The sequence below is a fragment of the Vulpes lagopus genome, chromosome 19, assembly GCF_018345385.1.
Source record: "Vulpes lagopus strain Blue_001 chromosome 19, ASM1834538v1, whole genome shotgun sequence".
Taxonomy (NCBI): Eukaryota; Metazoa; Chordata; class Mammalia; order Carnivora; family Canidae; genus Vulpes; species Vulpes lagopus.
This window is the reverse complement of record NC_054842.1, coordinates 28,478,061-28,494,538: the sequence shown is the minus strand read 5'-3', so window position 1 is coordinate 28,494,538 and position 16,478 is coordinate 28,478,061. Positions and strand designations below refer to the sequence as shown.

At 37.4% G+C, this 16,478-nt stretch overlaps 1 protein-coding gene across 1 annotated transcript in view; it reads right to left on the bottom strand.

The window, feature by feature from the left end:
* The window catches only part of COL6A6 (collagen type VI alpha 6 chain), a 138,472-nt gene that overhangs the window by 67,067 nt on the left and 54,927 nt on the right, over positions 1 to 16,478 (bottom strand). The window contains exons 11-20 of the mRNA XM_041734086.1: positions 15,230 to 15,384; positions 12,758 to 12,850; positions 11,520 to 11,573; positions 9,690 to 9,761; positions 9,578 to 9,604; positions 9,219 to 9,263; positions 9,077 to 9,130; positions 7,954 to 8,016; positions 3,315 to 3,380; positions 1,783 to 1,836 (exon numbers count right to left, since the gene is read on the bottom strand). Coding sequence (XP_041590020.1) covers positions 1,783 to 1,836; positions 3,315 to 3,380; positions 7,954 to 8,016; positions 9,077 to 9,130; positions 9,219 to 9,263; positions 9,578 to 9,604; positions 9,690 to 9,761; positions 11,520 to 11,573; positions 12,758 to 12,850; positions 15,230 to 15,384 — 683 coding nt within the window. The remainder of the gene's footprint in view (positions 1 to 1,782; positions 1,837 to 3,314; positions 3,381 to 7,953; positions 8,017 to 9,076; positions 9,131 to 9,218; positions 9,264 to 9,577; positions 9,605 to 9,689; positions 9,762 to 11,519; positions 11,574 to 12,757; positions 12,851 to 15,229; positions 15,385 to 16,478) is intronic.

Below are 16,478 nucleotides of genomic sequence, written 5' to 3'. Positions count from 1 at the left end.
TTTTATTAGAGTTATTTCTTCTTATTAGATAAAAATTTTCTTTTATAATTTCTGTGCTCTTCCAATAGTCAAAGGATCTGTTTTAAAAAGTACCTGTTGGAAAAAATACAACAAATAAAAAGACCCCCAAACCCAAAGGTTGCATAAGCAAGTGATCTAATTTCATTCTTAGTATTTCCACAATATGGAGGTTCCTCAAAAAATTAAACAGAGCTACGTTATGATTCAGCAATTCCACTTCTGAGTATATATCCATAGGAATTGTGAACACTAATTTAAAAAGATATCTGCACCCCTGTGTTCATTGCAGCATTACTTACACAACAGCCAAGACATGGAAGCAGCCTAAGTGCCCACTGATGGATGAATGGATAAGGAATGTGTGAGATCTATCTATCTATCTATCTATCTATCTATCTAATCATGGAATGTTATTCAGCCAAAAAAGGAGATCTTGCCACTTATGACAACATGGATGAACCCTGAAGGCATTATACTAAGTGAAATAAGTCAGAGAAAGACAGAAAGACAAATACTACATGATCTCGCTAATATATGGAACTTTTTTTTAATAGATTTTATTTTAGAACAAGTGAGAGCACAAGCTGGGGAGGGAGGGGCCATGGGAGAGGGAGAAGCAGACTCTCTGCCAAGCAGAGAGCCCAATGGGGGCTCAATTCCAGGACCTTGCAATCATGACCTGAGCTGAAGGCAGGTGCTTAACCGCCTGAGCCACTCCGGAGCCCCTAATATGTGGAATCTTAAAAATACCAAAAAAACCCAAAATAACTAAAAAACTTGACTCCTAGACACAGAGAACAGATTGGTATTATGCCAGAGGTAGTAGGTAAATGAAATGGATAAAATGGGTAAGAAGGTACAAACTTTCAGTCATAAAATAAGTCACAGGGATGTAATGTACAGCATACATTACATCTAATGTATACATACATGTATAGATGTATAGTACAGCTATAATGTATATAATATATATATGTATTATAATATATAATATATATAATACTGTATTATATATCTGAAAGTTGCTAAGAGAGTAGATCTTAAAGTCTTCAGTACAAGGAAAAATTTGTAACTACACATAGTGATGAATGTTAACTAGACTTACTGTGGTGATTATTTCACAACCACATATACATGTCAAATGATGTTATACACCTGAATAATATGTTATACATCGACTATACCTCAGTTAGTTCTATACACATGGGCTTTAAAATTGAGCACAAATAACAACCAGTTTAGCATACTGTATTTATCATGCATTGTATTGTCTGCGTTCATAGAATCAGCTATTATACTCCACCAAGAAAATGTTTTTGTATTTTGGAACACACACCTTCTTTCCAAGGCAGAGAGTATAGAAGTAAGAACAGAGGATTTATACTCTGACTGACTTTCCTAAGTAGTCATAAAATTCAACACAGGAAAGGAGTTTAGGACTTAAAATGACATCACTGGCAATGACAGCCTAGTGAGAAGGCCAAACTTTAACCACTCTTCCCCTAGTTGGCTGCTTTTTTGTTCTCTTTGCCCAGGCTTTTCTCCTGATTGCTAATTTTCCTTGCAGCCAGCACCTTCCTGCCTCAGCTTTTCAGGGGCTTTCCTCAAGTTCTTTGCAAGCTGTGTTCTCAGAATTATCCCAAGTGTCTCCAAGGTAATGAGCCCCAGTGGAACAATTCCACCCACTCCCCACAATCAGCCATTTTTATCACAATATAGGCTACCAGAGCAGTGGGTCTTCTTGTCTAGAAGGGCTCTTACTGTCTTTCTTCTGGAGCCTGGTGTTCCAGGGGGGCCTGGCCAGCCTCTTCTACCCTATCAAAAAAAAAAAAAAAAAAAGAAAGAAAGAAAAAAAAAAGCATATGGGTGACAGTAATTACACAGTACTGACACATTTCCTCTTCAGCATCTGCTTGTGCTGTGGGAGGGTGGATGGATATATACCAACTAGAGTTATCCTCCCTTTGGAATGTGGCATTACTTCCACTGGTTATAAACCATATGTCTACATGGGTAAGGAGGAACTATAGGACTAAATGTTAATGACGTGGCTTCATCTGTTCATTGCCACTATCTAACTTGTCTTTGAATGTAAGTATAGAGTATCTAAATCAAACTATCCCACGGTGTTGCTGCAGAGTGGATAAATGAAGCATTCCATATATCAGGTATGGCTACTACTGGTTTAGATTTCTACCTTTGGACTTCTTGTTTTGTTTGGGTGTAGATGAACACCCTCATGTAAATAAAATATCACAATACTCCTAAGTCCTCCCAAAATAGAAAATGAAGGAAAAAATTATGAATCTATAATAAAACATGTGAGACTTACATTTACCCCATAGTAAAAATGGAAGATGACATTTACTGAAGATTTATGATGTGGCAAGGTCAGTCACTGAATTCCCATCATAACCTCCAAAAGTAGGCTACTTATCCTATTTTGCAGATGAGGAAATTGAGGTTTACAGAAAGTGGCCCAAGGCCACAGAGCTGGTAAGGCACAGAGCATGATATAGGACCTGGGTCTGTCCCCAAAAGGAAAGTTCTTTCTACTATATCAGACCTCTTCCCCTGGTAAAGTCACCAAGGGAACTTCCTCATCAAGAAGATCCAGAGTAACACATTTTCCAGATAATTACTTTTAAAAATTCTGAAAAACAAGGTAAGATGATCAAATTGTGACTTGTGAGATCATGAGATTAATCCCACGAGACTTGCCTTGAGCATGTGAGCTGTATAGGTCTATCAGCTCTTTTTCTTTTCATCATGTACTACAAGTAATATGATGCCGTCTTAGGGTATATTACTTCTATATCCTGGGAAGGCCAACAATTCACTGGTTTGTTCTTTTTTTTTTTTTTTTTTTTTTTTAAAGATTTTATTTATTTATTCATGAGAGACACAGAGAAAGAGGCAGAGGGAGAAGCAGGCTCTGTGCAGGGAGCCCGACGTGAGACTTGATACTGGGACCCCAGGATCATGCTCTGGGCCGAAGGCAGGCGCCAAACTGCTGAGCCACCCAGGTGTCCCTGGCTTGTTGTTTCCACTGGCTAGCCCTACATTTTAAGTTAGAGTGTAGATGTTTGCATTCATAAATGGAAGCCCTTACATTCAAGGGCAGGGGCTTGGTGAAACAAGTCACCCCAAATTCAGAAGAACAAGAGAATGTTTTTCGAATCCTAGAGTAGAAGATAAGGAGGAGCAAAAGATATTTTTGCTCCTAAAAATGTTTTTTCTCTATCAAGTATGCCACATCATTACAAGTTTACTTTCAATTGCCACATAATTACTTGTCTTCCACGTTCTCCTTTCAAGCCCTTAGGTCCTTCTATGGTATTGTCAAATCCAGGAACTCCCTATAAAACAGAAAATAAAGAGAAAAATTTTGAACATCTCTCCTTGAAAATGTAACTGCATATATAACACATTTATTCACTCCTCACCCCCCACCCCCGAAAAATACATGCCAAAGAAGTGGAATCCCTTTAAAAGCATAGATAGGTAAAAATTACAAATGGGGTGATTTCTTTTCCTCTTGTGCTCTGCATTATCAGAAGATAGTGGAGACTGTGTATGTGTATGTAGGGGGAAAGCAAGAGCTCACCATAGGAGGCATAGCCAAGGGAATCAAGGGTGACATGGCTTGTGTTTATGACAATTTTTGTCCTGGGTCTGGAGGTACCCCTTCTTGCTACTGCTGTTCTTTCTCTTAATGTTTGCTTTTCTTTCTTGGGGCCTAGACAAGTTTATACTTGAGGGTTGGTAGACTTTTACTCTCCTCTAGCTTTGGGAGAGACCGAGCGTTTGTAATGGGTTCTACCACAAGAACATAAATACACTGAGCAGCACTGAGGACTATATTCACCATCCATTCTCTCTTTCTCCTCTTGGGTGTCTGGTAGCCTTCTAGCTCCATATGTTCACTGGTACTTTTCCCCTCCCATTTTCAGAAAATTCTGGAATCTTGAGTTTCCTTCAATATTCATACAACATTCTAGCAAGAACTTATTGTGGGATATTATCCTTAGCAGGCCAGACTGAAAGTTTTCTATCTTGGGTAGTTAGGACCACCAATAGAGCAGTATCACCATGATGCTGGGACAATCAATTGAGCCAGTCAGTTCAGCCAACACTCCAATAGATTGAGAGGGGACAAGAATTATCCAGTCCTGCTGAGTGCCAGCTGCTGGGCTGTTTGGCTGATAGCAGCCCAGATTACCTTCATCAATCAATAAGTAATTTGAGATCACCAACAGGGACATTTCATTGTTCCAGATACTTAGAAAGATTTTTAAACCAATACTTTCTACACCTACAGAGTTTACAGGCTAACAGACAGAAAAAGATGAGCTTAGAATTTACTCATAACTGACATTACCAGAATTGGTGTGAAAAATTGATTCTTTCCCCCACATACCAAAGCCAAAGATTATTTTCTACATTTTCTATTTTACCTTTAAGTTTAAATATTTGTCTGTTTAAATTCTCTAAGCATAGTATACCTAAATCACGATATTAGAGAATTATATTTTGGTGAAAAAATGAAAGAGAAAGTAATATAAAGTCCAAAATTTTATTCCACTGGATGTATAAACAATTTATTATGGTCCAACTCCAAACTATTTAATTGAAGAGATGACATTTAAAAAGTCCTATACCAGCACATTCTACAGAATAGAACATCCTAGTTGTTTGGTCAGTTTGAATATGATCTGTCCAGCCTTTCAATTTCTTTCAATGAAACTGGACAAAAGAGCATCATGTAACACAAATTTATGATTAAACATGGGCTTCTAATAATGTTTTAGAACGATGAACCTTACTAAACACTGTACCTCAAATAATCTGGTTTTCTCCCCAGTATCACATGAGATTATGAGGTTTTTAAAAAAGGGAAATTCCAAACAGCCAAACTAGCTTTCATGTGATCAGAAGTTCTGTCTGAATAAGTACAGATTTTCAGGAATTTGTGCCATTTGTACGCATTCCTATGAATAATCTGATCATGTGTGGGTTCTATTTATTCAATCAATCCTACTCTACCAAATTTTTCCTAAAATAGTAACCCATAGAAACTACATGTAAAAAGGCTCAGAGAGTCGTCTTTGAGATATATACTCCAGAGTGGGTGGGAAGAATTATCATGCATTAAAAAACTATCTAAAATTAGTATTGTGACAAACAGCACAACACAGAAGTTCTAGTGGGCTGAATTTTCAGCCATCTTGAAATCATAGAACATTAAAAAAATAAAACCATCTTACATTATTCAGATTCTTTTGAAAGTGTTAAGTATTCATACAATTTAGCAGACAATTAGGGGGTATTCTGATCAAAGTGAATGGCAATTGGCAATATCCCAAGTAAGTTTTTGGCCCTCATATAAATATATAGATGACTGAAAATGTCTTTTGAACTACTATTTATTATTTTTATCTATGGATATTTTTTTCTTTCTAATAAGATACTTTGAAGTTGTTTTAAAACTCTCAGTTCATCAGACTATTATCAGAAGACATCACTAATAAGACAATGTTGTCTTCAAGTGTAAATTCCTCTGCTTTTAAAATAGTTATCTTCAATGTATATCTAACACTTATATTTCTTAATATATTGAGCTAAATTCTTTCTCTGGTACATCCATTGTCTTTATTTATATATATATATTTTTAAAAGATTTCATTTATTCATGAGTGAGAGAGAATATGAGAGAGAGAGAGAGAGAGAGAAGCAGAGACACAGGCAGAGGGAGAAACAGGCTCCCCCTTGGGAGCCTGATGTGGGACTTGATCTCAGGACCCCAGAATCATGCCCCATGCCAAAAGCAGATACTCAACCACTGAGCCACCCAGGTATCCCAATCCATATCTTTAATAATTCCTCCTCCAGTATACAAAGTCCTGTGAGTTTCCCAGTTGCCCTACACCCTTACCAGCACTTGTTCTTGTCAGTTTTTTAAAAATTGAGCCATTCTGATGCATGTGTAGTACACTGCTATTATACATTGCTGGTGGGAGTGTAAATTAGAAAGTTTTTTGCAGACTGGCTTAAAAAGGCTTAAGCTTATTATAGGCACATAAATTATCATCAAACACTCATTCAACTCTTAAAGTACAAACCCAACAGAAATGTGTATGAGAGCCCACCAAAAGACATGTGCAAGAATGTTCATAATAGCCCTATTTATAATAGCAAAAACTGGGAACAACCAAAATAATCTATCAACAGTAGAATGGATAAATAAATCATGGTATACTTACATAATGGATTACTATTCAGCAATGAGACTGAATGAACTATTGTTAACCACAACAACATGGATGAATCTCACAAGCATAAACTTGAGCAAAAGAAGCCAGAAGAGTGAAGAGTTTTTTTTTTTTTTTTTTTTTTGCGTGTACAGACAGGTTTATTCAAACGGTGGGATCTACACGTTGGGAGGCTGTGGGAAGCATCTTATCCAAAGAAAACACATTTTAAGCAAGAGGTAAAAAAGCTTTTCAGACCCAAAGGCCATTTAATACAATGAATCCTACTTGGGTAGTTTAGCAGTTTTTCAAAACCCACATCCGACTGGTTAGTACTGGAAACACAGATTTGGTTTCAAAGCTGAGATGCCCCTGGCGTAACAGACCTTCTCATGAAATGCAGTTATTTCATATTATGCCATAAAAAATAGGGACATGTATCTATTGAATGGATAAATAAATCATGGTATACTTACATAATGGATTACTATTCAGCAATGAGACTGAATGAACTATTGTTAACCACAACAACATGGATGAATCTCACAAGCATAAACTTGAGCAAAAGAAGCCAGAAGAGTGTATCCTATATGATTCTACTTACTTAAAGTTCAGGCATAGGTAAGACTAATTTATGGTTTTAAGACAGTGATTATCAGGGTCTGGTAATGATTGAAGTAGATATGCGGGGGGCGGGGGGGGGGCAGTTTCTGCGATGTTTCTATTTCCTTACCTGGGTAGTGAGTACACAGGTACATTTATATTCATCAAGTTGTGCATTTGTAACTTGTATACTTTTCTGATGTTATATTTCAAAACTAAGTTCTAGAGAGAATGCCCAGCACAGTGATTACAGACAACAATACTGTATCATACGCTTCAATGTTGCTAAGAGACTAGATCTTAAATGTTCTCATCACAAAAAAGAGAAATGATAAGAAAAAAGATAAAGATAAAAGAAATGATAATTCTGTGACATGATGCAGGAGTTAGCTAATCCTATGGTGATAATCCTATGGCAATATATAAATGTATCAAGTCAATACCTTATAACACCTTAAGTTTACACAATGTTCTATGTCAATTATATCTCAGTAGAAGAGTTCAATAAGCCTAAATCCTAATTCATTGAGGTTTCGGAGATTTATTTTTGTGTGGGTGGAGTGATGGAAGTCCTATAGTACTTATGTTTCACTGGAATTGGCATATCCTCTACACTGGTGGGGTCATGCATATTCCAGCCATATTGTATCCAGGAGAGCAGACACCTTTGTATCATGGGTGATACATGATTCATTCTTAGAGAATGGAAGAAAAGAGATGGCTTTGTTTCTTCCATCCTGTCCATATTTTGTGGTACTCAGAGGAAGAGAATGGAGGGGACTGGAATTCCTTCATGTTTCTGAAGCACGATAACAATTCTGAGTATAATTTTCAAAAAAAAAAAAAAACCCACATGCACCAATGATGGGCAAGATCCTCTCACTGTCCATGCTCATTCCATATACGAAGAGGATGTAGCACAAGGGGACTGCTTTTAAAATTCTACAACAGTTCTGCCTCTGATGATCTAAAACTCAGGATTGCTATTGTAGTATCAGAAAGTGGGGCTCTCTCCTTATCAAAGCTGATGGGAACCAAGCCATGTTTAACTCACAGCCCACGCGGCCCCGGCACTTACGGGGTCTCCTCGCTGCCCCTTTGAGCCTCGGTCACCAGAAACTCCTCGCTTTCCTGGGCTTCCCTAGAGAGAATGTGAATCAGAAGAAGGAGAAAACAAGAATTCACATTAGTAAAAACAAAGAGCTTATCTTCTCCCTGATTTTATTAATTAAATTTTTTCTACTAGAGTTATTCTTAAGGTGGAAAGAGAGACAACCAAAAAATAGTTTCAGGCATCATAGAAATAATTTAGGACTGATCTCAATTATTTACTATAGTGATGAAGTCTGTGTTCCAGAAACATTTGTTATCTTACTTTTTACAGTTACTTTATGAACCCGGCATTGTTTATATCTTTCTTTTAATGAAGCAGCTGAGATTCAGAGACATTATCCATTTTATCCAAGGTGATTGTATCAGCTAGAAGTTGAGTTTCTGACTCAGCTGTTCACACTCCAAAGACAAGACAAAGTGGATCATGGAAGTATGACTGCTATTGGTGTCTGTTCTAGATGGGAATGAGTGGCACACACTTTTTCAATGTGCTGCCTCGCACTAGACTCTTGTCAACACCCCCACTGCCATTCTTAGTGTGGTAGCTCCTTTTCATTAATGGCCCTAATTCTTTACTCCTGTATCTGTGCTCTTTACTGTGTAACTCTGTAGTACTTTCCAGCTGTGGTGGGACAAGAATCCCTACCCCTGAATTTAACCATGGCTTAATCTGGCCAACAGAAAGAGATGGAAGTGTTACTGTGAGAGTTCCAAGTCTAGGCCTTAAGGGACCAGCATGTTTCTACTTGCTCCCCTGTGCATCTGCCATGGCCATGAAAAGGTCACAGCCAACATAGCCAGACAGTGCTTCCTGTTCCTAGGAGGAAGATAAAAGACATGGAATAGGCCACCAGTCAACCCACAGACACCTGAGCCAAGGTCAGCCACACTCAGCCTAGACCAGGGATCTAGGCGGCAAACCTCAGACACAAAAGAAATAAATGTTTATTGTTTCATGCAGTTGAGGTTTTAAGATTGATTGTTAAAAAGCAATTTTGTCACACTAGCTGACTGATACACCTAGGGTAGCTGATCTACACCTCTAATTGCCAGGACATTTTTCATATTATCTCTTTATGAATCCCTACCTGGGATCCTTCATTACCCTTTTCTCCTTTTTCTCCAGGAAGACCACTGTCACCCTAAAAAACAGAAGAATAAACTCAATTTCCATTTTCTTAATGAGAAATAGCTCAGAAGGGCCTTTTTGGGACAAAGAGAAGTCTCTACCGGTTCTCCATTTAATCCACCAATTCCGCTTTCTCCAACTTCTCCCTGAAAAGACAGAGGTGATCAGAATAGAGTGTATTACATTCATGTGGAAAGAAATCAGACACCAAACAAATGTCTAGTTTTATATTTCATATATAGCCTGGTCCTGAGTAATAACAAAGATTACTGAGTAATAGAAACTATGAAAAAATAATACATATTGTCTGCAATAAAAGAATAAGCACAATCAAATGGCTGGCAATAAAGGAAGATCAAGAGAAACTTCATTTGTATGATCTACTGGTCAGTAGTTTCAAAAAATAAGAGTATTTCTGGATAACAGATGGGCAGATAAATGGATATGTTTGGTACCATACCTCCTGTCCATTTAGTCCCCTGTTTCCCTGAAACAGAAAGCACAGTAGTGGTTAGTGTAAGAAAGTAGAATTAACATTGGGAAGACTTGACGATGCCTTATTAAACCCTTACCTTAGGGCCTTTGGCGCCATAGCATCCCTTAGTACCTTGCTCTCCCATTGGTCCACTGGCTCCTCTGTCTCCCTGAGAAAGAGCACACACCCAGATGAGATTTTTCTACTGCACTCTGGATTCCGTCCTAGAAACTTTACAAGTTTTGTGTTGGAAAAAAAATGTGTAACTGCCTGTGGTTTACAATCCAGAATTCATGCTTATTAAACCTGAGAATGGAAATAAATCAGAACTACTCCGGTGACAGCCCTTTGGGTCCTACCTGGATACTGCCCTAGGTGGGGTGGTATTTAAATAAAACAGACACAAACAAGTGGCAGCTAAAATGCGTTGTCAAAATTTCAGGAGATAGTTCGGGAACAGATAATGAAGAATAGGTGAGCACTAGAGAAGGATGCTCTAGGTATGATCTAGGCAAGATCTAGGCATGATTTCTAGTTCAAGATCTATCTTCCTTTTTATTTATTTCTTTATTTCACCAAATATCATTCCTACAATCCTTGCCTTGGTAACCCCACTAGTCTCTGCAGTTTTGTGATCTGGAAACAAAGAGGTCATCCTTTGCTTTTCTCTCTCTAGGTCACTATTACATACATTCAACCTTCTTAACATCCATTCATACTGTTCCCAAGTAAGATTAGGACTCCTTTGTCTTGCACCTACTATTGCAAGACTTCTACCTATAATCCCTGCCTTATTAGCATCTATCCACTGCCGGAGTATGCTTTCTATATCCATGCCCCCATCATTTTTACTCCTGTGCTTAACATCGTTCAATGACTATCCATCAACTGGAAGACACCAAATCTTCTATAGGATATTCAAGATTCGCAATAATCTGGGTCTTGCTTGCCAGATAACATCCTCACTGTGTCCTAGTTTCCAACAATGTTGGCTAAATGCCATTTTATACTCATGCACACACACACGCGCGCGCATGCACGCATACACACACACTCAGACTCAGTTACATACCCTTGAACACATTGTTCTCTCTCTAGTAATAGGTTATTCCCCACAAACTCTGCCTGAAGAAGTATCTTTTTGTCCTTCGGATGTCTGCCAAGCATTATCCCTTGTTTGCAGCCTTCCTCTCCCAAGCCTCAACTGCTACCAAGGCTGAGGTATCTGTCGGCCATGCTTTGTCACAATGACTTCACTGTACCATTAGAACAGTCCTCGTGTATAGCAACTAGAAACATCATTGTCTCGTTTGCCTTTCCACTAGTCTGAAGTCACCTGACATAGGAATCACATTTTTTCCTTTATTTTTCTAGGGTCTAGCACTGTGCCTAAAACATGGTAGACTGCCTTAATATAGATTTGTTAGATGAATACGTGAGTGGAAAAGTTCATTTATGAGTGAGGTCTTTAATAAATAATATGGTAAACAGTAAAATGCTTGAAATATAATTGTTAAATGAATGCATGGATGGAAGGAAGGAAGGAAGAAAGGAAGAATAGGACAAATGGATGGAGGGATGGATGTGAGAAAGAGTAGAGGTCCTTGATAAACAATGTGGGGAGTTGGTTTACCTGTGCAAAATGGATCAGGAAGGGGGAAATGGCAGTGATTTGAGTCCCCTGGTGAAGAAAATAACTTTCACATTAAGTTCATTGTGCAGCGTTGGTGAACAGCCAAAGAGGAGACAGTAGGTTAATAAACCATTATTGACCACCAGAAGCAAAGCCCGATGAGAATTAGAAAAGATCTCAGATTTTGCACATGAATTCTTAGACTGATATTTCTTATTTCCTTCTGAATTGACACAATTTCCAATTGAAGATATGTTCTCAGGAATAAATAGAGGTGAAAAAACCTTGACTTACAGCAACACCTTCCTCTCCCAGATAGCCCTCACTGCCTTTAAAACCTGGGGATCCCTGAAAATAAGGAAAGGAAGAATGTGTTAGCATTCTTAAGCAAAAATCTTTAACTATAGTTTTACTTTATGTAGAATTATAGGAGTTTGGGGAAAAAATAATCCTCCCTCCACAACTTAGGTTGTATTTATACACATAAAAATAAATGTAGTTTTGAAACAGTATCCAGATAACTCAAGGGTGTGTGCATGTGTGGATCATAATGCTGTCCATAACTCTCTCTGGGGTTATATATAGTGCTGGAATATTTTTTTCTCAAATATTCAAGTGAATGCAGCTATATTTGCCTTTGACAGACTAGAATTATCCTCTTTTCATTAAAAAAATTTTTGGGTTTATGCTACACATAGAAAAATAGACCACACACATTTCTTTTCATTCTTTCTGAGTCCTGCTTTCAAAAAAAACTACCATTCCCCTTACATAAATTGAAGCATTCAGGAAATAGTCTGAAAATTTTCTTCAGGATACAGACATGCTAGTTTGGGAGTTATAATGCTATCTACAAATTATTCACAAATCAAGCACACATGTAAACAAGAGCATTGAAATTATTAAACACATCCATAGTATGTTTTTACATATTTTAACATTTCCTAAAGCCCCAAATCATATTTTTTATAAGAGTATATAATTTTTTTGGTTAGAAAATACATGAATCTATTGTTGGTTACTGTTTTATGATTGGCATTTTTGTGCATCTATCTGTGACATTTTTGGTCTGGCTAAAGCTGATTGAAACATTGCCACATCTTTCGTGAGGATAGGTTGTGCTGACCTAATTTACTTATCAACAGACTACTCAAAATATTCTCTACTTCATTTAAATGACTCTGCAGTCATTAAAAATGGAAACTGAAATGACATTGATATTCAGGAGGTTTTCATTAGTCAACAGAGATCACAGCTGATTTCTCTGCATTGTTGTCATCACTGCTGGAACACTAGATAATCAAGGATCTCGGCAGTTGTTTCTCCTGACACTTGTATAGAAAGTTTTTTTAGAGGACTCCAATTTAGAATGCCAACAATAAGCCAGGACTATCTAATTGTCATGGAGAATAAATGGTTACCTCAGAGGCTCTGTCTAGAAGTTAAAATCATCCTCTATTTCTACCTAAACTCATATCTGAAAGATACACTACATTCAAATAAAGTGAGTCATAAATCTTAACTAAAATCACCTTTTTCCCCGGTGGTCCAGGATCTCCCATTGTGCCATCCCCTCCAATGCATTTGCAGAACAAACAGCAGCATGTCCTTTCAGCAACATTAACCTTGGGGGAGCATAAGAAATACATTACATTGGGTGGCACTGCTTCCCAAATCACACAGAGGAGATCAACGGTGTCATTCAGACTTCAACCACAGAAATCTTTTAGAAACCTGGTCCCCATTAAAGTGACGGTGTTCCAGAGAGAGTGCATGTGACATTCTTTAGCTGCTATCCTTCCTTCTGTGGTCTGCATTCTTCACTGTATGAACACTTCAGAATCAACTCAAAGAGGTTTATTTTTTTACTTTAAATTTTAGGTAATTAAAAAAAATTTAGGTAATTACCATACAGTGCAATATTGGTTTCTGGAGTAGAATTCAGTGATTCATTACTCACATACAACACCCAGAGCTCATCATACCAGTGCCCTCCTTAATCCTATCACCCATCTAGCCCATCTCCCACCCACCTCCCTCCATCAACCCTGTTTGTTCTCTCTTGTTAAGAGTCTTTTATGGCTTGTTTCCTCAAAGACATTTCTGTATTCTATTCTGAATGCTATTAGTGTAGCCATGGCCAGTTCATTGCATACTCATTTATTAATGTAATCTCCTGTTCTCATCCCATCCTGGCTGGGATGGTGACCATGGTGTTGCTGATCACCTCTTATAATTCTGCCCCCAATATTTTGTTCAATAAAATGAATGCTGTTTTTCCCTTTCCCTGTTTTGTGAAATCTTTGTATGCTAGAGGATTTAGACAGTGTCCGATGTCATACTGTTTGGAATGAAGTCCAATGGTAAACACTTCCAGAAAAGTTTGCATGTGACAGGATTTCAAAAACACCAGTTACACAGCCAGTGTTTCCAAAACATTTGGAAGGATTGGGGAATAGGGAGAAGATTCCCTTTATACCCTGGCTGAGAAACCATATTACATATTGATAAATGTCAGTGAATTTTATCCTGAACCTAGTCATCCTCTGAAAAACAGACATATTCCACTGCATTTTTACAATTAACTCACAAGATTTATTTTTAGGAAAATTCAGTTTGTAGTAAACACCATGTTTGGCCTTAGTGGAATAGAATCAATTTTTCTGTTGAGAAGTTTCCGATCAAAATTCTAGTGTGATGAAAAATGAAAATCTTTTGTTATAACAATCATTTAGCAATTGTGATTTTGTGTTTATTATATAATATTCCTTTTCAGCCATTAGAAAAAAATTTTCCCCTGAAGATGTCAGAAAAGCCAATAAAACTTCAAATGTATGAAATCAAATAGCAAACCGGATTCTGTGATTTTCTATTAGATAATACCAATTTTCTTTAGATCACTAAAACCCTACAGCATTAGATCTTTTACTACTAACATTAAAATTGATCTATTTCTAAAATTAAGTTTTATTTGACAGTATAGCATGGATGTGATAGCTAAACACTGACATGCTTGTTTTGAAGAATAACTTCCTCTATGAATTACCAATACAGATTTCAGAGTCAGAAAAAAATAGAAAAAACCCAGACATTTTATAAAAGAAACAGTCTTCCCATGTAGAAAGCAATTCCAACAAAACTTGCATATTCAAGAATATGGAAATGCAAATACATGCAAATTCTACAGGTGAAAAACAGCAGGAGCCAGCATGTTATTGGAAAGTGTCTCAATGTGCTGATTTTAGATCTTATAAATCATAAGCAAATTACAGGTTATTAGCCAGTTATTAAGGTGAAAGTAATGCCACATAACCTGGTAATCCTTCACCACTCTAGTTTGAATCCTTGTACATTTCTGAAAGAAATAGGACTGGGATGCATCCATATAGATGTTAGGTTCTAAAAAGAGTTCACAAGGCAAACATCTCAGTGGAGACATTTACAAAACTTTAGATCACACACACAATACAACATAAGGGGAGGTCCATCATTGTGTCGCTCGTTTTTCCTCCAACATTGGGGCAGGTTGCCCTTTTTTTTTTTTTTTGGTTGAACTCCAACTGCAACTGGCTCTCTGTTACAAGCCATTTGCAGGGAAGATACACATCTTAAACACCAGGATTATACTCACTGTGGTGAGCTGGGACACTTAGGATCCACAAGGGGTGTGAAAACCAGCTGGCGGAGGGGGCAGTGGTTTCACCCTGTAACCCCAGATTCCCTCAGGGGCTTACATTCATTGACTTAATTTGGACAGGATTGTCAGGCTATTAATTTCTTCCTTTTTTTGCCAAGCATATTAATTAAACATGCTTTGACATATCTCTACCATGTCACTTTTTTTTTTCCCAAAACACCCTTATTTAGGCTGTTCGCTAATTCAGAAAAGCCTTTTTTTCACTCCCAAGTGAACAAAATTAGTTCAAATTTGTAAGCATGAATATTAAAACTATATACAAAACAAACAGAAAATTAAACTCACCAGACTTGTCTAAGTAACTTACCAGTAGCTTTGACAGTCGGCTCCCAAGGTCTCTCATTCCAATGGTGAGCTGCGTCCTGTACTCAAACCCTTTCCCGAATTCAATGTAGAGAAGATCAGCCAGGTCACTTGAATCAGTGGCTCCATCCAGGGCAACAGTTATGAGGGCATTCAGGCCTATCCAACACAGTTTACAATTCTCTGAGGTGGGTTTGGCTAGTTTAATCTTTTTGCATAATGTATCTAAATTGTTATTCTAGGAAAACAGTTGTAAGAGGAAGGCTCATTTTATTGTCTACTTCCCCCAAGCATGCAATGTAAAAGGGACAAGTGGCTAGATATCTGCGCAGAACAAAAGAAATTCCATTTTGCAAAACGAATTAAACTGGAGGCAGGGGCTATTACAACAGAACTCCCAGTTCCTGGAGGATTTCGAAGTGAGATATGGTGATTTTAAAAGGGTCCACAGAGTATACCAAGATGCGGAGGAATTGATATATTGAGAAAGCAAATGTTCTAAATTTTTGCTATTCAAAGGAGGACCCTTGGACAGCAGCACTTGCATCACTTGGGAACTTCTCAGAAATATAGAATTACCTATAGAATCAGAATCTGTATTTTAATTAAATCACTGCAGGACTTATATGCACATTAAAGCACAGCTATAAGGACCTCATAAGGATTTGATATTCCAGTTGGAATTATAGTTAAGTAAGAGACCTCTTGTAAGGCAACTGGAAACAAATTACATATAATCATTCAGAGCTGTGGCTCAGAATCTTTGGAATTTTATAGACCAGAATATTTCAAAGAAAACTTTTAGGGACTAACAGAGGGCTTTTGACTACTTAACAAAGTATTATTTGATATGAACATGAAATGATAAAGTACTGATTGATATAAACAGGAAATGATAACAGTAACAACCTTAGCAATCATTATGGTGCAAATAACCATAGTAATAACTGTGCTCTCATTTATTAATAGTTACTATGTGCTTGGAAGTTGGTAAAGTGCTTTCCATGCATTAACTTACTTGTAAGATACAAATACAATTGTATGGGTGAATAGAATTATAGTTGTATTTTATAGATAAGCGAACTAAGGCTTGGAGAGGTTAAATGACTGGCTCATGTGGTATTTTTAGGTTTTCACAGGAACAGCCTGATAAAGCCTACAATCAAAGGATATTTCCAGAATAAAGATATACTAAGGACATAAACAGGATAAGGAGCAGTCCTAAAATTGAAATTTAGCTTTATAAAAACCTG